This window comes from Miniopterus natalensis, chromosome 15 (genome assembly GCF_054644295.1).
Source record: "Miniopterus natalensis isolate mMinNat1 chromosome 15, mMinNat1.hap1, whole genome shotgun sequence".
Lineage (NCBI taxonomy): Eukaryota > Metazoa > Chordata > Mammalia > Chiroptera > Miniopteridae > Miniopterus > Miniopterus natalensis.
In genome coordinates, this window is record NC_142095.1 from 10,762,060 (window position 1) to 10,785,440 (window position 23,381).

The 23,381-nt window shown below is 34.8% G+C and overlaps 1 protein-coding gene across 4 annotated transcripts in view; it reads left to right on the forward strand.

Moving 5' to 3' along the window:
- CLASP2 (cytoplasmic linker associated protein 2) overlaps positions 1-22,381 on the forward strand; it is a 119,218-nt gene extending 96,837 nt beyond the window's left edge. For 3 of the 4 annotated variants that reach the window (XM_087824879.1, XM_087824880.1, XM_087824883.1), the window contains 12 exons: positions 397-475; positions 608-658; positions 4,384-4,527; positions 6,997-7,140; positions 8,485-8,591; positions 10,124-10,277; positions 11,568-11,796; positions 13,366-13,559; positions 14,081-14,209; positions 16,929-17,135; positions 18,669-18,785; positions 20,663-22,381. In XM_087824879.1, the coding sequence (XP_087681005.1) occupies positions 397-475; positions 608-658; positions 4,384-4,527; positions 6,997-7,140; positions 8,485-8,591; positions 10,124-10,277; positions 11,568-11,796; positions 13,366-13,559; positions 14,081-14,209; positions 16,929-17,135; positions 18,669-18,785; positions 20,663-20,749 (1,642 nt within the window). In that variant the 3' untranslated portion in view covers positions 20,750-22,381. The remainder of the gene's footprint in view (positions 1-396; positions 476-607; positions 659-4,383; positions 4,528-6,996; positions 7,141-8,484; positions 8,592-10,123; positions 10,278-11,567; positions 11,797-13,365; positions 13,560-14,080; positions 14,210-16,928; positions 17,136-18,668; positions 18,786-20,662) is intronic. The other variant, XM_087824882.1, reaches the window with a different exon arrangement.
- Positions 22,382-23,381: the final 1,000 nt, after the last annotated feature.

Below are 23,381 nucleotides of genomic sequence, written 5' to 3' on the forward strand. Positions count from 1 at the left end.
GTTGAAGTGACATATTTCAAATACTCTGTTCATTTGAGTTGAGTCTGGACTTCAGATATTAGGTGTGGGGAAACATCTCTGATAATGTTGAACTTTTTCTGAATTTTCTTCTTTATTAAATCTATAGTTGAGACAAGATATAGACCATTATTTACTATAGTGTTTCTGTTTAACCCCTTACAGGATATAAATTCAAATGCTCAGACTTTTTTCTGGGAAAAGCTTTTATTTTGTGTTGTATCACATAAATTCTACCACATATAGATACCTACTACTTCATGTATGCTTTTTGAATGACATGATGTTTTGGTATTAAGCATAATTTTCTGTTGTTTGCTAAATGCTTACTTGCTGTCTTAATTTTTGTTCCATTTTGCTTTCTTCCCCTTATTTTAGAGAATCTTTTCCGAATGATCTTCAGTTCAATATCCTAATGAGATTTACAGTTGATCAGACTCAAACACCAAGTTTGAAGGTAAAAATTTGAAGTCTTTTGAAGACATTATAAGGAATTGAAATGTTTTATTAATAAAGTTATGTTGATGTGTGTATTTCTGTCATGTGACAAGCTTTTCAATCAGTGGATTTTGTTTTTATAAACTTTCAGACAGTCAAGCCAGCACTTCGGGACCAGCTTCACTCTTTTTGGAGCTCCAAGGTTTTTTTGTTTTTGCATTATTTCTTTTCTTAACTCTCTTTCCAAATTCTGCAGTGTTTCAGATAATGTTTGTATGCATCTGTGTTCAACTACTAACCTTTGTAAGCCTGTAAGCATGCACATAGTTTAATTTCAAATGTTATTCAGATGCCAGGCTGTTCTTTGGAGAAGCTTCCTGGGGGGTACACATTTGGAAAGCAACACAAGTATGGCTATCTAACCCTGAGCTCATGATGCAGACTAGCTCTATAAAGTCTTACCTAATTTTATGTTTGTGATTTCCCAATACTTTTTTAATTTAGAGTCTGAATAGGTATTTTGAGTGAAATGTCAATTTTACCTATCTTCATTTTAGTAAACTGACATGTTTTTTCTTTTTTTAATGTGATATTTCTGATGTGTGCATAAAATTTAGAATCAGGGTTAATTTTCTCAATTGTTGTTAGCACACATTTTCCAATTAATTTATGTGAAAACTAGGTGGATTCCAATTTGTTATAAAAGTAATTATTAAATTTAAAATAAACAATATAATGCAAATAAAGAATTCCTGAATTCTTCATTAAAATGTTTCTTAGTGATTATTATTAAATGAGATTAAAGTTAGGGAAATAACAAGCATATGTGCATTTATGATTCTTATATTTTTCTGCTATGTTCTGCACGAAATATATTTCCACAAGCATTACTGCCCAGGACTGATTTTCCTTTAAGTCTCTGAATATGATTTTGTCTTAAAATCACAATTATGTTTCTTACCAGGGTTGACTTACACTCAACATAATGTTATTTCCTCAGAGCTGCTTTGTGAAGGGGATTCCATCTGTTTTAATTATGAAAAATGACTTGCAGAAGAGAATAATTTACTTGATATTGTTGATAAATACTCTTAGAACTCATTCTTTGTCTAAGGCATTGTGCTAGGCATTTTAAATTTATAATGGAATATAGAACTTACAACTTTTATTATTATCTATAATAATTAATAAACTGTAAACTATAAGGGTTATGATTTAGGTACTGGTTGGTGGTAGATATACAAGTGTTGTGGAAATAGAGGTCTAAGCCATTAGCTTAAGAAATAAGGGTGATAGGTGAGTTGAGGGAGAGGAGTTTCTAAGGCCTGAAGAGAAGACACAAAGGGAAGAGGGAAAGGAAATAGACAACTTAAAATTAGCTTTCATATTGGAAAACAACATACTGGAGACTGGAATCACAGACTGTTTATATGACTTTTGTATTATATGTTTAATATTATATATTTATATAGACATTATATATTATATATACACACATAAAGCTGTAGGGGAAAATCACTCTTCAGCTCTTAATTATGTGTTAGGATAGCAAAGACAAGTTATATTGGAGCCATCCATACCTTATGCCAAAAATAGAAGTAATGTTTAGATGGGTGGCAGGATTAAGAATAAAAACTTTGCCCAGCCAGCATGACAGCAGTTGAGCATCAATCTGTGATCCAGGCGATCGGGGTTCGATTCCCTGTCAGGGCACATGCGCAGGTTGCGGGCTCATCCCCAGTCGGGGGCGTGCAGGAGGCAGCCGATCAATGACTCTCATCATTGATGTTTCTGTCTCTCTCTCTCCCTCTCCTTCCTCTCTCTGAAATCAATAAAGACATATTAAAAATAATAATAATAAAAACCTTAACAGGCTATCGAAAAATACAAATAACGAGTATGAGGTCTGTAAACATTCTTTGGAAAAAATGATGGATCTTACAGATAAAAGATGGATGTTTGTATAAATTTTATGTCTCTCACAGTATGCCGTGGTTAAATATAAAAAAGGAATAGACTAGGGGGAAATGGCAATACAGAGTGATTTAATTTAAGTAATATTTTAAAAAATAAATGTAATTTGATGGGTTACAAATTACACCAAATAAATGTAATTTTTTGTCTTTTTCCGGGTTTCACAAACATGCTGTAGAATTATACACACCTTAGCAACTAGATTATTTTTTTTTCTCTTAAGAAGAATGCATGTTTGTGTTATAAAAATTACAGACTGTGTATATAAACTTGTGAAATATTCTACTAAAATGTAAACTTTCAAATGATTATATGTGTATTGTGCTTATTTTGCTTATTGGTATGGTAAACACACCTATTCCGTGATACCCTTTTAAAACTTTACATACCTCTATAAATTGCCAAGACACTGCACTAATTGAATCTCTTCATGCAAGTAAATCATTCTGTTATTAATGGTGGCAAACTGAAAACAAAATACATTGATGTTCATTTTTTAATTTACTATAGTGCCTTTCAGATATTAACACTGATACAAGGTGACGTGGCTTCCAGAATGCAGAATGTTATGTTCTGCCGTAATGTAGTGGGGCTGCAGCTGCACAATTAACCATAAGCCTCTTTCCTTCTCCACTGCACGTTTTACCCAGGATGGCTGATAAGTTAACTCTTGGTTTTTTCAATTCGTTTCAAGTTGTAATTCTTAAAATTTGTTCATTTGGAAATGAAATGTGTAATTTGATCCCTTCTGTCTTGTTTGGAAGCAGAAAAGGGAAACTGTACAAGCATCAGGATGTTACTTTAATATGTTACTTCCTGTATAGTAGCATGGTACTTTCCGGAGACCATATTTGGACTGAGTGAGAAAAATGACGCATTAATATCAGTACTAAGGGCAGAAAGAGCGTAGAAAAACTGATTACCTTAATCTTTGACAATATATTTTCAAAGTTCCTGTCTTAATCATACGTTTAAGCCTTCCTTTTCTAAGTCAGGAAATCAGCATTTAGAATGTGTTGGCATCTTCTGTATCTAAAGACTGTGCTCTCTGCTAGGTGCCAGTTCTAAAGCATACTGGTAAAGTCTTGGAGAAACATTATTTATAAATCCAGAATGTTTGAAGATACAACTTTAAAAATAGTGGTTCTCAACCTCTTTTTATGCTCCAGCATACCTGAAAGAAGGGAGCTAATTTAACCATGGTTTTTGATAAGGAAAGAAAAGGCTAATTCTAAGGAAGTTGTGTGCTATGCTTACCTCCTGCTGATTCTAAAGCCTGTATGCCACCGTGCAGCCACACATCATTCCTGGGAGAATGATAAGACTTTTTAAACCTGCATATAACTCTTATACAAATACATGTTGTCTTTTCTCCAGTGGTACTAGTGTAAAACTTTTTGAGATGCTCCTTTTGGAAGGTAGTTCTAGCGCTTGATGGACCTATTAAAAAACCTGGTCTCTGTGTGAGAGTTACTGTATATTTGACAAAAATCCTGTATTGCCCACCTTAATTACTCACTTGATTTGTAATGCCTTATTTTCAAAATACTTTGGTTCATTTTTCCAAAGCCAGATTACACTCAGTTGCTAAAGACTAGCTCTCAGGGAGTCTAGACAAGAGTCAGCTCTAAGCTCCGAAGGCAGACTGAAGGAGGGGTGTAGAATTCTGTCAAGAGAGTCTTCAGTAGTTGTTCAAACATGGGCAGTGAAACGTCTGGGACTTAAAAGCACTGGTCTGTGTGAAAAACAAAAGTCCACATTATCATATACTTGAACCTCAGGTAGGTAGGTGGTGGTTTAATTCTTTGTTGTTGGGTTTTTTGTTTTTTCGTGTTTTTTGTTTTTTTCATTTTTTATTTGACAAAAAAATAATCACCTAATTGATTTTGAAGTGTTCTCGGTGTCCCTCAGTGCCCATCTGATTGTCCTCTCTCATTGTGCTTACCTCTGCAGGTGAAGGTTGCTATCCTTAAATATATAGAAACTCTGGCCAAACAGATGGATCCAGGAGATTTTATAAATTCCAGTGAAACTCGCTTGGCAGTCTCTCGGTTTATCACTTGGACAACAGAACCCAAAAGTTCTGAAGTTCGAAAGGTATGTTTTAATAAAAGATTTAGAAGTTAAATTAGAAAAGCAAGTCAGTCATTTTGGATTGCCAGTGAAGGAAGCTAGTATTTTCAGGGTACTGCCAGTTAGCATTGAGTTATTTACCTGATGATATGGAGACCTTTTCTAAAAAATCCACTCTTTTAAATTATTTTAAGTTTTATCCACTTAATATGAGCAAAACCTAGTACAAAGCAACAGTAATCAAGACTGTGGTTCTGGCATAATGATGGACATAAAGACCAATGGAATAGAATTGGGAGTGCAGAAATAAACCTATGTTTATTTCTAGCCAACTGATTTTTAACAAGGATGCCAGGGCCATTCAGGAAGGAAACAATAGTCTTTTCAACAAAGTGTGCTCTGGGACAACTAAATAGGCACATGCAAAAGAATGAAGTTGAATCCTTATCACACACCACATATATAGAAATTAACTCAAAATCGGTCAAAGACTTAAATGTAAAAGCTAAACCTATAAAACTCTTAAAACAGGGTTAAGTCTTCATGATTTTGGATTTGGTAATGCATTCTTAGTTATGCTATCACAACACAAATCACAAAAGGAAAAAGATGAATTCTGTTTCATCAGAATTAAGAATTGGGGGTGTTCCAAGAACAAGAATACTGATGCCACTGTAGAAACCATTGGCGTGTTTTAAGTAAGGGAGTTATATGATCTGATATGTATTTTTAAAGATGACACTGGCTAATGTGACAAAAATGGACTATGGCTATGTTGTATAAGGGAGAAGATGGTTGGAGAGGTAGGGCTGTTTATTCAAAGGCACCTATTTTCACTAGGAAATCACTAGAAAATGTCTCAAGCTGATAAATCAAGAAGTAATTATGTAAGCCTATGAATGCCTAACAGAGAAAAGCAAGTATTGCAAAGAAGAACTCTCTGGAGAGCTGAACAGGGGAATTAAGAATTATAAAACCTTTCTAAAACAATTTTTTTTAAATCTATAACTTTATTATTTTTATTTGAAGACTTGAATTATTTTTAAATAAATATAAAGCGTATTTAGTAAAGCAAATAAGACATTAAAATATAAACTAACAAATGAAGGACTTCATCAAAATATATGAAAGCTATTGCAGTTTAAATCCTGCAGTTTAAACCTGTATTATTTAATGAGAAATAGACAGATAGATGGAACATAAAGCAGGGTCCAGAGACAGATAGGTTTATATAGGAGATTAGTTCATGATAAGGGTATCACTTCAAGTTATCAGGAAAGGATACACTCATTGGTAAATGGTTTGGGGAATTTTGGGAACAGTTGGGCTGTCTGTCTCTGAGGGGAAAGTAAAGCTGAATCTCATACACTGAAATAAAGTCTAGATGGAATAAAGTGTACCATAACAATCATTAATTCATTTGCTCTAATTAACTTGAGGTCCTCTCAATGTTGTAGTTCCAAAAGAGACATAGGATCATAAAGTTTGGTTTCAAAATGCAAATCACTTCATTTAAGCACTATTAACAAGTTTAGAATATACACCCACACATTGTATACTTTGTATACACATTGTATGCAAAATGGGCTTATGTTATATAGCTGTTGTAGTATATTTCTCCTTCAGCAGTACATAATAATCCTCTCTCCATTTCTTCATGTCTATAGAGCTACATCGTCTTTCAAGGCTGTGGTGTGTAGTATGCCATTGCTCCAGTGTAGCAGAGTGTAACCTTTCCTGCGGTGCTGTACATTCTAATGCCGTAAACATAGAACACTTAGGTTTTCGTAGAGCGGGGTCAGAAAGATGTGTACATTTGGAGACAAGTCATGACGGGGAACAGTTTGAGTTTCTTTCTTCTCTCAATTAAGTTTCTGTGTAACCTTAATTCCAAAGTTTGGCTTTAATAACTCATTTGATTACTTTAGAGGAAGAAAAGAAATTTGTAAATTTTCTTACCTAATCCGAATAAATTTTGTTTTTTCCCTTTTCTACAAAAACATTAGACTAGATTTAGCTTCAAATTGTAAATTTGATAAATTACATGCTTAAAAGACTAGATTCAGCCATTTAATTTAAGAACCACATCTTGAGAAAATGAAATTCAGATGAGCAGGTTGCTATGGATGGGCTTTGTATAGCTTAGGGATGTGTGTCCTTATTTTTACCCGTCTTTCTTGTAATCATTTAGTAGGAAAACTGAAGTAGTGGTTGATATTGGTAGAGTAACCCTGGAACTGTCTAGTTAACTTTTGCTGTTGATTTTTTAGGTTGTATTTGTTGTACTTTTCATATTTCCTTCTTTCTTTCAAAAAATAAATAGGTTTAAACATTTTTTTATTCTTCCAACAAAGAAACTTTAAAGTATATAAGAATACCTTTTTTCCTGGGAAAGATGGCCTTGTGCTATTGAACAGAAATGTTGAGTAAAGAAAATGGTCTCCTTTGAGTAACCAAAATATACTCATCTACTTCTGTGTCTTTGTTTTCTAGGCAGCACACTCAGTGCTGATTTCCCTCTTTGAACTCAATACCCCAGAGTTTACAATGTTATTAGGAGCTTTACCAAAAACTTTTCAGGATGGTGCTACCAAGCTTCTTCATAATCACCTTCGAAACGCTGGCAATGGAACCCAGGTATTTTCCTGTTGTTTTCTTGGATGTTATGTAGTATAATGGTTTAACAAGAACTGTGTTTTTTTACATGAAGTAAAGTTATGTAGTTTTCACAATGTAAAATTGAACAGCATTTCCTGAGCCTAATTAAATGTTGTCCTGGACAGAATAGAGTCCTTAGGCCTGTCATGTTTATATTATAATTTGGTGGTGAATGGTGGCCAGAGTGTGAACAAGGAAAGCAAAATGTGAGCAAGAACTTAGATGAAGGCATCAGCTTTGCAAGCCAGTAGAATTAGGACATGCTCGTTAGATGAACCAGTTCTTATTTGAGGCCTAGAGGGATGACTTCCAGGTTAACATATAAGTCCAAAGAGGGCAGTGTTTAAAAAGGTGTGTTCATAATAATTACAGGCCTGCCAGTCCAAAGGTGCTCGATACACTGGATTTTGTTCAGGAGAAGTGAAGTTTGAATAAATGAAATATTCCAGTGTTTTGTTTCTAAATGGTATAGAATCATTTACATAATATGCCTAAAGAGTTGAACTTGTTTTTAAAAGATAGACAGACCTTTGATAAAAGGTAAAGGAGGAAATAGATTCACTTATGGCAGGCTTAAGGTAAAGTCTGAGGGTTAGAAACAATCTGAGAGCCCAGCCAGTGGCACTCGGTGGATTGAGCATTGTCCGGTGCACCAAGAGGTCACTGGTTCAGTTCCTGGTCAGAGCACATGCCCAGGTTGTAGGCTCCATCCCTAGTAGGGGCAGGAGGCAGCCATTCGATGTTTCTCTCTCTCTCCCTCTTCCTTCCTCTCTATCTAAAAATCAATAAAACATAGTTTTTTAAAAAACCAATCAGAACAGTTTCTGGGGAACAGAGTCAGTTACCTTTTTAAAAGGAGAAGGGATTATTTCGTTACATCTTAAGAGATAGGCAAATTCATAACATGGCCAGATTTTTACACCTTTGATGTCTTTATGAAAGTCATTTGTAAAGCAAACTCAAGGTGGAATAAAATTTGAGCATTAGTAATTGTTGGAGGAAGGAAATTGGCTCAGAACTAGAAGCTAATTTAAAAGTATTAATTTGGGATCATGTTGAATCTTTGAGAAAAAATGTTGATGGTATTTGAGAGTAGGAAGTGAGTGAGGAGAGCAGAACAAGACTGAAGAGTTAGATTCCTGAGTGGGGAGAAAGCATTTCCCTACAGAAGTCAGAGGGGAGTGCACGAATGATTAAGATACAGGCATGTAAACATGGCTTTCATATTGTCCAACTTCCTGATTGTATGCCTTCCTTAAGAACCTTTTAGTTGAACTTAACCTAACTGTCCTATGTTAATATGTGTTTCACTCCCTCCATCAGAGTTCCATGGGGAGTCCTCTGACAAGACCAACACCACGTTCCCCAGCCAACTGGTCCAGTCCTCTTACTTCTCCTACCAATACGTCCCAGAATACTTTATCTCCCAGGTAATAAAGGGATAATTTTCCATCATGGTTTGTTATTGCGGATTCCCATTATTAGAAAAACAGACATTAATATAATTCCAATTGATTTCCACTTGGCTTGAAAGGTCTTAGACACATAGAAACATAGTAGATTCCAAAAATGTTAACATTTATTCCAAAAGTAGTCATTTAAATGATAATATATATGATAAGGAATTTTTTTAACAAGTCAAAAGAAAACTTAGTGACATAGCTTTTGTAAATTATAGCTTGTTACGTTGAATAGCATAGTTATGTTTCTCATTTATGCTGTACAAATCCAATAAATTGCAAATTGTGTCTTTTAGTTATACTACTTAGTAAAAATGGTGAGGGCAAGTTATAATGATGGATATTTAGATCTAATATTGCCCAACCGCTTCTAAAAATAGAAAAAAATAAGCTTATAGACAACAACATAAAAAAAGAGAGGAATAAATAAAAATGACATTATGTAACACTTCTTAGGAAAAATATAACTGAGATTGGTCCTTAAAATAAAATATAAGAGATGTATAATTTTCACACACTTGTGCAATTCAAGCATGGGCTGTATTTCAGATGAAATTCTTAACTCATTAATCAACTAGTAGTTTTTCCTTTTTTCTGTCCTTTTAAAAAATAGTTTGCATAGTAGTCCATACTTACAGTTGTTAGCTTGATTTTTTTGTTTTGTTTTGTTATTATCCGTATATACCATAGCATACTTAATCATATTCATTACAGCTATAGGGTACTTCATCAGCATATAAGGAAGAAAATACATTGCAAACTTACCATCTAGCCTATTTCTTCCATGTTATACATGTAACAATTTTAATAGCTACATTCCAGCCTCAGTTGAATTTTAGAATGTGATTATAGAATTCATGTCAATATATGTTCAGTGTTAAAAATTCTCTGCCTTCTTACAAATTTGTATAAAATACATTTATCTCCTGTTCAAGAACTGTTACTAGTGTGAATTAATCACAGGAGTTAGCAAACTTCCTGTAAAGGGCTATATGGTTAATATTTTAGGCTTTGTGGGCTATGCAGTCTTTTTTCACCTCTACTCATCTCTGATGTTACAGAGTGAAAATAGCCATAGGCAATACCTTAATAAATGAATGTCGCTGTGTTCTAATACAGTTTTATTTATGCACACTGAAATTTGAATTTTGTACAATTTTCATGTGTCATGAAATACTATTTTAATTTTTCTCAACTATTTAAAAATGTAAAAACTTCTTAGATATTAAGGATCATAGTTTGCTGATCCCTGGTTAATGAGAACATTTTTAAAGGTGAAAAGACAAACCAGTTGTTATGTTGTTAGAGTTATCGTAAGCTGCCCTTAATGGGTAGACAAGGGGACATGTACTTTAACCATTTATAGCTGTTGGGTTTTGTTTTGCTTTGAGAAATATACATTCTCTACTCCCATCTTTATAAATATCTCATGTAATCTCCTCAAATGTGTTTGTATTTTAAAACTGCACATAAATAAAAGTTAGTTGATGTCTTTTTTATAGTGCATTTGATTATGACACAGAAAATATGAACTCTGAAGATATTTATAGCTCTCTTAGAGGTGTCACTGAAGCAATTCAGAATTTCAGCTTCCGTAGTCAAGAAGATATGAATGAACCATTGAAAAGGGATTCTAAAAAAGATGATGGCGATTCAGTGAGTATTTGAATATTCTTACATTGCAGACTTTTCATTAAGAGTTTTTTTATTTGTTTTTTAAACTTTGCTTTCTGTCATTTTAAAACATAATTTTCCAGGGGCCAATCACAAATATTTACTGCGTATCTACCATGTGCCAGGCACTTTTCTGGGTCTTATACGATTCACTTTACTTTTTTAAAATTTTTTTAAATATATCTTTATTGATTTCAGAGAGAGGAAGAGAAAGAGAGAGAGAGAGATAGAAACATCAATGATGAGAGAGTCATTGATTGGCTGCCTCCTTCACGCCCCAACAGGGGATCAAGCCAGCAACCTGGGCATGTGCCCTGACCGGGAATTGAACCCCGATTGCCTGGATCCTAGGTCGATCGATGCTCAACCGCTGAGCCACGCCCGGCGGGGCAACTTTACATTTTAACCTAAAACTCCACAGTACTCAGTTCTATCTGAAAACCTATAAGGAACTTGAGGGCATAACTCTGCCTTCTAAATATGAGAATTCCTTAAAAAAAATAGCAAGTGCTGCAGAGAGAAAACGGTGGTTCTTGTCTCCTCCATCTCTCATCCTCCACACCCAGTCTGTGAGGCTATCTGTTGACTGTACCTTCAGAATATGTCCAAATCCATCCCCTTTCCACCACTGCCTTTCTGGTTCCAGCCATTATCATCATCAGGTCTCTCACCTGGATTATTAAAATAGGCACCTAGCTGGCTCCTTGATTTTGCTCTTGGCCTCCTAGTCTGTTCTCACGCCTCTACTCCCACCTCAGAGGTCCCTGTCTCAGAGTAAGAGCCGAAGTCTCCACAGTAGACTTTTCCCTTGTCACCTCTTTGGCTTCATCTCCTACTATTTCCTCCCTGTTGAGTCTCTGCACCCACACTGGCCTCCTTGCTGTTTCTTTTTCTTTTTTTTTCTTTTTTTTTTTTGATTGATTTTCTTTTTTTAGAGAGAGAAAGGAAAGGAGAGAGAGATAAAGAGAAACATCTACGTGGTGGTCCACCTATTTGTGCATTCATTGGTTGACTCTTATATGTGCCCCGACCAGGGATCCAACCTGCAGGTTGTAAATAAACAACAGGTTTCTTTACATCGTTACTATAAGCTTTGACGTTTTGAATGTCAGTTTTAACTCAGGTTGATTTCCTTTACATAAATTGTTTTTCAGCTAGTTATTGTTACCTTTTTAAAATAGCTTTTTAAGCAATAGGGAAACTTTTTCTTAGAATTTGAATTGATACTTGAAAATGAGTTAATGTGCTGTGCTTTCCCCTTCCCGTTAATAGATGTGTGGTGGTCCTGGGATGCCTGACCCAAGGGCAGGAGGTGATGCTACTGACTCAAGCCAAACAGCCCTCGACAATAAAGCTTCATTGCTCCATTCCATTCCTGCTCACTCCTCTCCACGCTCTCGAGACTATAATCCATATAACTACTCAGACAGCATCAGTCCCTTCAATAAGTCTGCCCTCAAGGAAGCCATGTTTGATGACGATGCTGACCAGTTTCCTGATGGTATGTATGTTCTGTGTCATACTGTTACTACCTGTGTTTTGGAGGACTGGTAATCAATGAAGCGAAAGAAATACATGTGCTCTTTTTTTGTATCATAAGAAGTACGGATCTTTGGGATGACCAAGTTTTCTCCCGTCTTCTAGGAGCTCATTGCTAATGGTTTGCTAGATGTCTTCCCAAGATTGGGAAACAGAGTAATCATCCTAAGATCACCCTTGAAGTGAAGAAAATCTTAATGGCCTCCCAGAAATAACTGAAACCAGCTATAGCTTATAAATTTATCTTTAAACACCATTCAGTCATTAATTTTTATACCAGAATGACAGAACTCTGAAGGAATACCCGTTCTTTAAAATAGTCCTGTAAGTGTGAATCTGTAAACATACTCTTTAATAAGCTATATCCAAGGACCAAATATGAGGAAAGCTACCATTAGAATTGGGAGTCGGCTTAGGTTTGAGCTCTAACACTTACAGTGGGCTTAATTCTAAGCTCATCATTACTAAGCTACATAGCTTGATAAAGTGGTTGACCTTCCTGTGCCTCACTTGTCACCTTTAGAAGAGAATGGAGATGCTGTACCACCTGCCCATCTGTCACAGGTGCAGTAAGGTTCAGAACAAAACGTAAAAAGTGATGAGAAAGTACAAAGCACTGCAGATATTTTATTTTTAATAACAGGGAATTACATTTTCCCTCTACAAATGATATGATCCATTAATTATTTTATTAAGACTCAGATGTGGAGATCTTCCTTACTCTGCTTGGGGATCTGTGTCCCCGGGCCTGGTCATTTGTAATTTTGATAAATGGAAAAATATATTTTATGAAGTAGAGGAATCATGTTTTTACCAACTTTTCATGTTAAAGAGACTTAATATAGCACAAACATCACAAAGTCAAAATTATGATGACATAGCAAGATCACCCCCTTATTGTCTAATGTTCCTCTCCTTTACCAAGGATTATACGTTTTCCATGTGTTAAAGGAAGGCATCTTTGGAAATTATATTACTGAAACCTAAACAGGGTAGAATATTTTTGAACCTGAGAACATAATGTACTCACTGCATAACACTTGCTTGGCTGCTGAACGTCAGCAGCCATTTTTGGTTGTATAAACACTCTGAAGATAGATAAGCCCTCAGTTCAACCAAATAGTGGTTGCTGCAAGCTTCATATAGCCATTGTGTTCATTGCCTATTTTTATTTTTTATTTTGAGCTAGAGAAATCTTGTTTGCCATTATTTTATTGTGAACATTGCTAACAGTACTCTTTTTTAAAAAATTTATTGACTTTTGTTGCTGCTTTGATTTTTCATCCACCATTCACCCCACCCCCCAGCATGACAGATGGGTATATGGAGGGTCATTGTACTGTTCTCTCTCATGAATGTTTATTATAAAAAGTTTTAAACCAGCATTGGTGTTTTGGAAATGATAAATGGAAAAGAAAATTACTTAGTAGTTGTTACAACCAGGATTGTTTCATGTTGTGAAGTTGTTATCCTCATACTTGTGAGAGTTGATTTATAAAATTACAGAATTAATGTCATGTCCTTTTGACAGATCTTTCCCTAGACCATTCTGACCTGGTTGCGGAGTTGTTGAAGGAGTTGTCTAACCACAATGAACGTGTAGAAGAAAGAAAAATTGCCCTCTATGAACTTATGAAACTAACACAGGAAGAATCTTTCAGTGTTTGGGATGAACACTTCAAAACAATATTACTTTTACTGCTTGAAACCCTTGGAGATAAAGAGGTAAATGGCATAATATGTAAATAATAGCCTGTTTTTCCTGTCTTGGGTTGCATGTTGTTGCCAATTAACCAAGCACTACACAGATTTGGAAAAACCGGAAAACGAGTCTCTGCTGCTGCTTCTTTCTGCATGAAATTTTCAACATAAAGTTCTTTTTCTTCCAAACCAAGTAGCTCAGCAGTTCTGAACAATTGACAATGGGACAAATGAGAGGTTGCTGACTTTTTTTTATAGGAGAGTACAGGTTACTTGTTTTGCCTATTTAAATTAGTTCAGAAGTAAAACTTCCTTTTCAATAGAATTTAGTTGGTTCTCAGTTTTTTACATAGTTGAGATTTGTGATGTGTTTTTAGCTAGAGATATGAAAACTTAATTATGCAATATACCACATACTTTATGCAGTTGTCTATGATTCCCCTGACCCTCACCCCAATATTAAGACCCTTAAGTTTCAGAAATGGAAAATGTAAAAGATTATCTACAACCCAAAATATTAAAAACATTAAAATGTTTCTTCTTAGCCTACAATCAGGGCTTTGGCGTTAAAGGTTTTAAAAGAAATCCTAAGGCATCAACCAGCAAGATTTAAAAACTATGCAGAACTGACTGTCATGAAAACATTGGAAGCACATAAAGATCCTCATAAGGAGGTAAGTTACCTGACACTTAAATTATTATATTCCTAGTAATTCTGGTATTGCAGTCATCCCCCCTTATCCTCAGGAGTTACGTTCCAAGACCTCCCAGTGGATACCTGAAACTGAATGGTACTGAACCCTAGATATACTTTGTTTTTCCTATACATACATACCTGTGGTAAAGTTTAATTTATAAATTAAACACAGTAAGAGATTAACAACAATGACATAATAAAGTAGAACAATTATAACATGTAATGAAAGTTATGTGCATGTAGTCTTCCTCTCTCAAATATCCTATTGTACTGTTCTCACTTTGTCACTTAAAGCTAATACTTTACAGCTTCTCTTTGGCATATCTGAATTGCCAGCATCACAACTTTTGCTCATTGGGGCCATTATTATTATTATTATTATTATTATTTTTTAATATATCTTTATTGATTTCAGAGAGAGGAAGGGGAGAGAGAGATAGAAACATAAGGTCGATGCTCAACCGCTGAGCCATGCCCAGCCGGGCAATTGCGGCCATTATTAAGTCAAATAAGGGCGACTTGAACACAAGCACTGTGATACCGCCACGGTGGATATGATAACAGAGCTGGGGAGTAAGTGAATGCTGCTTGAAAAGTACCTTTATCCATCATTTCCTTAGTGAACACTTACCTTGATTTTCAAGGTAATGTCTAATTGAGATACAAGCATATATTCTTTTCTGTTAAATGAATTATGGTGATATCATGACCTTTCACCTAAAATAGGCTAGCTCTAGGAAATAATTTCTTATTTCATTTTCTCCTTCATTTCACTTTTAGGTTTTTACTTAGAGGTCACCAATGGTATCTTCACATTCCACTTATCAATAAGAATTTGGTTTTTAAAATAAGTAATGAAGATGAGGATCATTACTATTTTTAAGTGGTAAACTGTCTATAAGCTAGATATATATTAAAATTTTATTAAATAAAATAACAAGGACAGCTTACCTGAAAGAGTCTCATATTGCTTTCACCACCAGTGACATTGATGAGATAATCATGAGGATTTTTATTAAAATCTTAGAAATAATAACTAGAAAAGGAAATTTCAAATAGGGACTGCAATTCTAAGAGAAATCACCAAAGCAATAGCATTAGGTGTCTGGTAAAACCGAGAAATGAGCAAAAGTCAAAAAAGGAAAGTTAAAATAGCAATGAGACAAAATAGATCAACGCTAAATGTAAGAGCTAAAACTATAAAAATCTTATAAGAAAACAAGTATATCAACAATAAAAATAAATTTAAAAATATTTTTAAACACACAAGTATAAATCCTTTGCTTTGGATTAGGCAGTAGTTTCTTAGAATGCCACAAGTGAAAGTAACCACCACCACCAAGATACATGGATTTCGTCAAAATTAGAAACTTTTGTGCTTCAGACGACATTATCAAGAAAGTGAAAAGGCAACCCACAGAATAGGAGAAAATCTTTGTAAATGATGTGTCTGATAAGGTACTAACAACCGTGTATATAAAGAACTTTTACAAACCAACAATGAAGAGACAACCCAATTAAAAAATGGGCAAAAGATCTGATTGACATTTCTGCAGAGAAGATACGCAAATGCCCAATAAACACACGAAAAGGTGCTCAGCATCATTAGTCTTAGGAAAATGCAACTAAAGCCACAGTGAGACACCACTTCACACACAGTAGGAAGAAAGGCAATAAGAGGTGTTGGTGCGGGTATGAAGGAATTGAAACCCTCTGTAATTAACTTTTCAAGAGATATGACTGGGAACCTTATAGGAAAGTGAGTCATAACTTAAATCTGTCTGGATTCTTATTCAGGGTTGTTTTTTAAATTCAGCTGGTGTTTAGTAGTGGTACATCTATAACATCTTGCTGAATTTCTAAAAAACTAATATTTGTAGTTTAGTTACCCACCTTCTGACACAAATAATGCCCGTAGCATCCCTACTTTTCTAAAAGAGAAAGTTGACATTCTTAGGGTGTTAATAGCTGAAATAAGCCCTGGGTCTTCTGACTTCCAATGTATTTTCCACTGCATCTTTCTGAGCACCTCCCACAGATTGAGATCGTAGGGAGACACTACCAAAGTGGCATCAACAGCAATATTTTTACGTGTTTTCAAGATCATCTTTAGAGATTACAGACTCTAATGATAGATAACCATTTCTTCTCTTTATTGCAAAACCAGTGATTTACCCTCCCCAAGCCCAATACAGAAGGAAAGAAAATCACTATGGACAGAAGGAGAGATAGAATGTTAACTTGATAACATATTGAATGTTTTATGTTGTAATAATGTGATAAAAAGGGGCGCAAGTACTCCTGGAGTTGAGGACACTGATAATGAACAGCATCGCAGAGTGGCTGATGCAGAAGCCTCGGCATTGTAGTCTAGGTCAATGGAGCCTTCACTTCCCTGCACAACTAGACCACAGTAAGATTTAGAAATTGCTTTAGCCAACATTAAAAGAACACAAAAGAAGAAAAAGTGCTGTAATAAAGCCCCATGAATCCATTTTCTAGCTTCAACAGTTAGTGACATTTTGCCAACCCTGTTCTAGCTATACTCTTACATTTTATGTTTATTTGTTTACTGTAATAATTTCAAAGCAAATCCCAGATATTATGTCCTATTACCTATTTCATGAAGTTTATTCTTCCAGGACACAGTATAAATTTTTTTTAAAATTCCCTGCTTAATTTCCCCTTTGTTTTAGGTGGTAAGATCAGCTGAGGAAGCTGCATCCGTGTTGGCCACTTCAATCAGTCCAGAGCAGTGCATCAAAGTGCTTTGTCCTATCATCCAGACTGCAGATTACCCAATTAATCTTGCTGCAATCAAAATGCAAACAAAGGTGATAGAGAGAGTGTCCAAGGAAACTCTTAATCTGCTTTTACCAGAAATTATGCCAGGCCTAATACAGGTAAGCAACTAAGCTTGGAGGAATAAGCTATGATCGATTTGGGATTCAGTTATCTTAGGCACTTTCCAGGCAACAATGGCATGAGCAAGCCTGCCTACTGTTTCCGATGTTCAGAACAAAGATTTTTCAGAACTAGCTCTGTGTGTGTGTGTGTGTGTGTGTGTGTGTGTGTGTGTGTGTGTGTGTGTGTGAAAATATACATAATATAAAATTTACCATTTAGTCGTTTTTAAGTGTGCCATTTGGTGACATTAAATGTATTCACAATGTTACACAACCATCACCACTATCCATTTTCAGAACTTTTTCATTATCCCAAATGGAAACTCTACCAATTAATAATTCCCATTCTCTCTCCCAGTTCCTAGTAACCTCTATTCTACTTTCTGTCTCTATTCTGTTTTCTAGGTTCCTTACATAGGTAGAATCATACAATATTTGTCCTTTTGTGGCTGGTTATTTCACTTAGCATAATTTTTTTAGGGTTCATCCATGTTGTAGCGTGTATTCAAATTTCATTCCTCTTTTGGCTGAATAATAGTCCAATTATGTTTATACCACAATTTGTTTATCCATTCATCTGTTGTTGGAAATGTGGGCTGTTTTCCTTTTTTAATTAACGTGAATATATATTACAGTGAAATTTCTTGTATTTGTAAGTATGTATCTAAATATAGAATTCCTTGGTATTGCCAGATTTCTCTCCAAAGTGGTTATACTAATTTATAGTCATAGATACTATGTTTTTTCCTATGCATACAAACCCATTCATATAAACATAAGAAATATGGGATTATATTTTGTAATATGCTTTGCTTAACTTAATTATGGATTGTGAAAATTTGCCATCCAATAAATAAAAGTATGTAATTTTAATAGCTGACTAATATTACATAGTGTATATATTAAGACCCCTCCTGAAGAGAATTAATCATTTATTTTTTTGTGCATCTATAGCATTACCTTTGTGACTCTGTTTTAAGCCCTAAAATTTTAAATTGTGAGGTCCTTGAAGATAAGATCCAAATATCTTTCTTCTTGGTCTATGCTTTGATACTAAGAATAGATTATACATACTGTGTATATGTCATACATATAATGGGTACTGAATAAATGTTTGTTGGGTGAATAGAGTCGTGGTAGGGATGGGACAGATATTAAGCTTACTTTCATCCTGGATTATAGGAGCACCTTGACTGTCAGGCCAAGGAGTTGAGGCTTTATTTGATAGTAAGGAGCTGTTGAGTTCCTCAAAACTGAATGCTTTAGGGAGGTTAATCTGAAGGCTTTTTTCAGGGTGGATTGGCAAAGGGGCAGTCTCAGAGTCAGAATTGCAGCTTTCCAGGCTAAATAAGAAAGAACCTGGTAAGGAAGGCTAACAGTAGAGGGCCGAAGGGGAGATGGAAGGAGAGGTTGGAAAGTTAATCTGTCAGTAAAGTTGAGATCTCATCTTTGAGTTGTGTCTTCTGTCTCTGTTAGAATGGTACTTTTCTCAGATCCCCCCGGAGTGCTAATAAGGACTTCTCTTCCTAGGGTTATGATAATTCAGAGAGCAGTGTTCGGAAAGCTTGTGTCTTCTGCCTGGTAGCCGTTCATGCAGTAATTGGTGATGAACTAAAACCACATCTCAGTCAGCTCACTGGCAGTAAAGTAAGTAGAGCTGCTTTGTTCTAGGGATGGTGGCCATGGTACATTCTTCAAATTTATTTTCGTGTGTGTGAAGGGGTACATTTGTATTCACCTTTTAGTAAGTCATGCTTTGAGTATTCAACTTACTCCTCTTACCGTCTGCATTTTAGCTGTTTCTACTTTCACACTTGTCACTCAGATGAAGTCAGCGGTCTGTTAGGGTGGTTGGTAGATGGCTGTGAAAGAAATGCCTACAGATTCTGCTTATTTAAAGTAGCCAACTTCTTTGCCACTCCCACAACCAAGTCCTTACCCCCCAAAGACTGTTTAATTAAAAATAGACAGGGTTATATATTCATGGATTACTTTATATCTCCCAAAATATGGACCACTTGAACATGTTTAAAATTTCCTCCTACAAACTATGATATTTGCTCTTGTTCTGTTCTTATTTTTATCCAGATAAGTGTACAACTTTGATTTGGTATGTTAAAATAATTTTTCCAATTAGCTCTTAAGACTTAAAAAATAAGTAAAATAAGTCTTGCTTTTCTCATTTCTTTGATACTATCAAAATTTTGAAATTTACTCCAGGGGGTATGGATAAATTACAAGTGTTGGCTTAGGGCTTATAAACAAGTTAACAGACACTTGCCTTCACTTCCAGAGTTCCCCACATCCTAATGGTTGTCATTACTATGAGCATATTTATTTTTAAAATAGCAAAAGGGCAGAAAAATAAACATAAAGGAAAATGAGCTCTGGTATACACCTTACGTTAAATACCTATGTAAGTTATAGATAGATTAAAGCAACAGTTCTTAGCCCTTCCTGGATTAAGGTTTTTACCTAAATCTTTGAGATATAGGTAAAATCTCACCTCAAGAAAAATAAATACATACAGAAAATTGTATACATAGTTTCAGAGGATTCAGTGAGCCCCTGAATCCCATAGACACTGGGTTAAAAACCCTTGAATCAAAGAATTCATGTTTAAAAAGCAAACTTCCAACAATAACGTGGTTTTCAAAGAAAAATGGATGCCAACTTTTGTGATGAGCTTAAGTTGCGTCCTGATAATCCAGAGTTGCCTGTGGAAGAATTAAAATCAGCACTTTATCCGAATACTAAGCAGCCAGTAATAATATGAGGACAGAAGCTAGGTGGGAGTAAAATACTTGGAAATGACATTAGATAAAAAAAGAGAACACAGTTGTGCATGCACTGATTACAAACTCTATAAAAATATGGTATCATACAGTAGAGACTGCAAAATGATACAGAGAAATAAAAAACATTTTTAATTGAATTTATTGGGGTGACATAGCCAAGAAAATCATACAGGCTTCAGGCACACAACCCCACAACACATCATCCATACATTGCACTCTGTGCTCACCACCTCAAGTTAAAAACATTTCTGTTAGGAGGACAGCGGCATAGTTGTCTAAGATCTTGGGTCCTGGAACCCAAGTGCCTAATTTCCTATCCTGGCCCACTTCTTACTTGGCGCTGAGAGCTTAGGCAGAGACTCACACATTCTGTTTTGAAGGCAAAGAGATAATGTAAGGCAGTTAGTGTATTGTATAGCACATAGTGCTTAAATGTTTGTCATTATTGTCTTAATGGTGATTTCCTTTGCTAAATTTACTTGAGGTTTTATATGTTAACACTGCAACAGTTTTTGAAAGGACATGCTAGCCTACTCAATCATGAACAAACAAAATAGAAAAAAAAATTGTAATTTCTAATTGTCAACAATAACTTGGGCATTATAATAACCCCTCAGTTTAAAATTTATCTTTTAAAGCTCATATAGGTGTATATAATTTTTAATGAACATTTTACTATAATTTAGAGCCGTTTGCTCAAATGACATGTTTGGTTTCAACCTGCAGATGAAGCTACTGAATCTTTACATCAAACGTGCACAAACAGGCTCCGGAGGAGCTGATCCCACTACTGACGTTTCTGGACAAAGTTAGTGAAGCTGATCAAAGTGAACCAGGTCTCCCAGAGAACGGACAGACAGACCACCCTCATCAATGAAAGGAGATTTTCAAATGCATCTTTTGGAGCTTACCATTGTTTCCTAGTTTTAGTTTTTCGTTTCGTTTTGTATTTTCTGTAACAGAGGGCTATCCTCAGTCTGCATGTAACTTTTATGATAGTTATCCCAAATTCAAGAAGAAGCAGTATTAACAACAGTTGATCAATATAAAGTAATTTTAAACCTGACTCATCAGTTCACGTTTGTACTTCTTTGTCTTCCCCATTAACCTTTGCCAGTGTTATGGTTGTATAAATTTTTTTTAATGCTGGTTAAACAGGAATGCTTAAAGCTTTAAAAGTTGAACAGTCTAAAACATTTTTTGCCTTTATTCAAATGCAGAATAATATTTTTATTGCGACTTTTGAGTTTTGTTTCCTATCATGTCCTATGCTAGTAATATTGAAATGACGTGAAACAAAGCAGGACTAATTTGAACTACAGCTGGACTCTGTTGGTGTGATTGTGATACATGTCATTAGTTATAACTTCTTTGGGGTGGTCTGTAGTTTAAAACTAAGACCTCAAAGAGAAATGTTACAGAATCAGCCAGTTTTGTAAAACTGATATTGTTTGTTGGTTACTGATCTTGCCATCTTTATTTAAAACCACATCCCCTCTGTGATCCCTTAAGAAAGCTGCACCAAATCATCTGCCTGTTATTTTCTTGACACTTATCAAAATGGAAGGTTTCATTGCAGGGTTTTTGGTTTGTTTATCTTTGTTGTGAATGATGCTTTTTTATATTTATTAATATCAAATTCACTTACGAATAAACTTGATAATGGAAACAGACAAAAAAAAAAAATCAAGTGCATGTGTGTCCTTGACAGTTTTCTGTTTCTCATTTAATAAACAAACTAATTATTGAGACATGGGAGTCGACCAGCACCTTTTGTTTAAATGGTGGAACCTGGTTTCCTTTTACCATGAAATTGTCTTACTTGAAAACATTGATCCTGATGAGAGAGAAGATGGTGCCAAGGCTGTTACCTTGTATGACGGGCTCAAATTCTCTACCTCTTCAGGGCTAATACTTTTAACTGAGCTGCTGCCTATAGTGTCTTTTGGAAAACTATTAAAGGGTGATTTTCTGTTAGTTTTTAAGTCACCTTTTGCTACATCTGTTCTTTTCATGTGCAGCCAACTTGCAGAAATTACCAGTGTTGGTGAAAGGCAAAGCAGATAATTTGGAACCAGGATACTAATGATTGCTCATCTTGACTTTTTTTTTAATCCTAACAAAGTGAATTTGACTGGAAAGGCAAATAGCTATTAGGGAAGCAATTTGCTGTTGTTACAGAGTTATCTGTACTTTCTTTGTTTAATTGAACAAAATGTAGAAATGTATGTAAAGAATTTAAGACAAGAGTACTGAATGGATGATTTGTCATGGGCTTTTACCTTTCTGTTCTAGCAGCAGGAAAAGTTTCTCTGTATCTCCTCCCCTTTACCTGTAACAATTTTGTTTTCTACTGTTAATTACATTGTGTATTTATAGTTCTATGCTTACTGTTGTGCATATACTGGCAATAAAACTGTACATAACATTACTTGAAAAAAATAACACTATATATCAGTTGTTTTTCTGTCTCGCTGTGTGACAAGTGACTTACCTCTTAACTAGGTTTTTAAAAATCTTTAAAAGGTAATATATCAATGAATTTTGTAAGTGCACCTGAGGAGAAATGATTTATCAGGAGTAGCAGCCATAATTAAATATATATAGCTATATACGCATGTATATATTATAGCTTTAAGACCAAAAGGCATTTTAAACATTGAATGCATCTTAGTAATGTTTTATGTTCCATGACCTATGGTATGTTTTCTAATCATATTTAAGTATTGGTTTAACTTTGATCTGTTCTTTAAGTCCTGCTTTAACTACTGTTGACAATTAAATAGAGCCACTTAAGCTGAATAATAACTCTGCTTGAAAACCTAGATCCGGCACCTGGCATCTAAAGGCAGGCACTCAGGAACAAATGAACTGAGTAATAGAAAAGCATGATTTAATGTGACTAAGTGAAAGCTAATAGATAAAAACATGAAAAAGTCATTTAAAATGTATTATAATTTTAGTTGATAAGACTAAGGAAGTTATTCAGTATTCCAGTTGCTATAAACTACAGTCTCTCAATTTGTTCATTCCAGAAACATAGATGTAAACTATTAAGGAATGGTGATAAAGAACTACAGGTTAAATTTTCTCCCCTTTCTCTCCTAAACTAATTATAAGTGTTGTTTACTACACTGCTCAGAAATAATTAAAAGGATTTAATTCCAGATTATAAAATGTTTGTTGTGGATTTTCAAAATCTGTAATAGATTCCTGACATTTTCAGTAAGATATAGTTTGAACCTGAGTTTCAAATTTGGAATAAATTTGCTGTGTCCTTTATATAGTACTATAAATTTTAGGTCAAAATGACTTTTCACCATACTCTATGGTATGCCTTAGAGTAAAAGACTGGAATCTTATCATTAGGCCAGATCTATTTGTAAATTCAAGTCTGTTTTATAATTGTTAATTCAGAATAACATTTATAGTAAATAAAAATGAG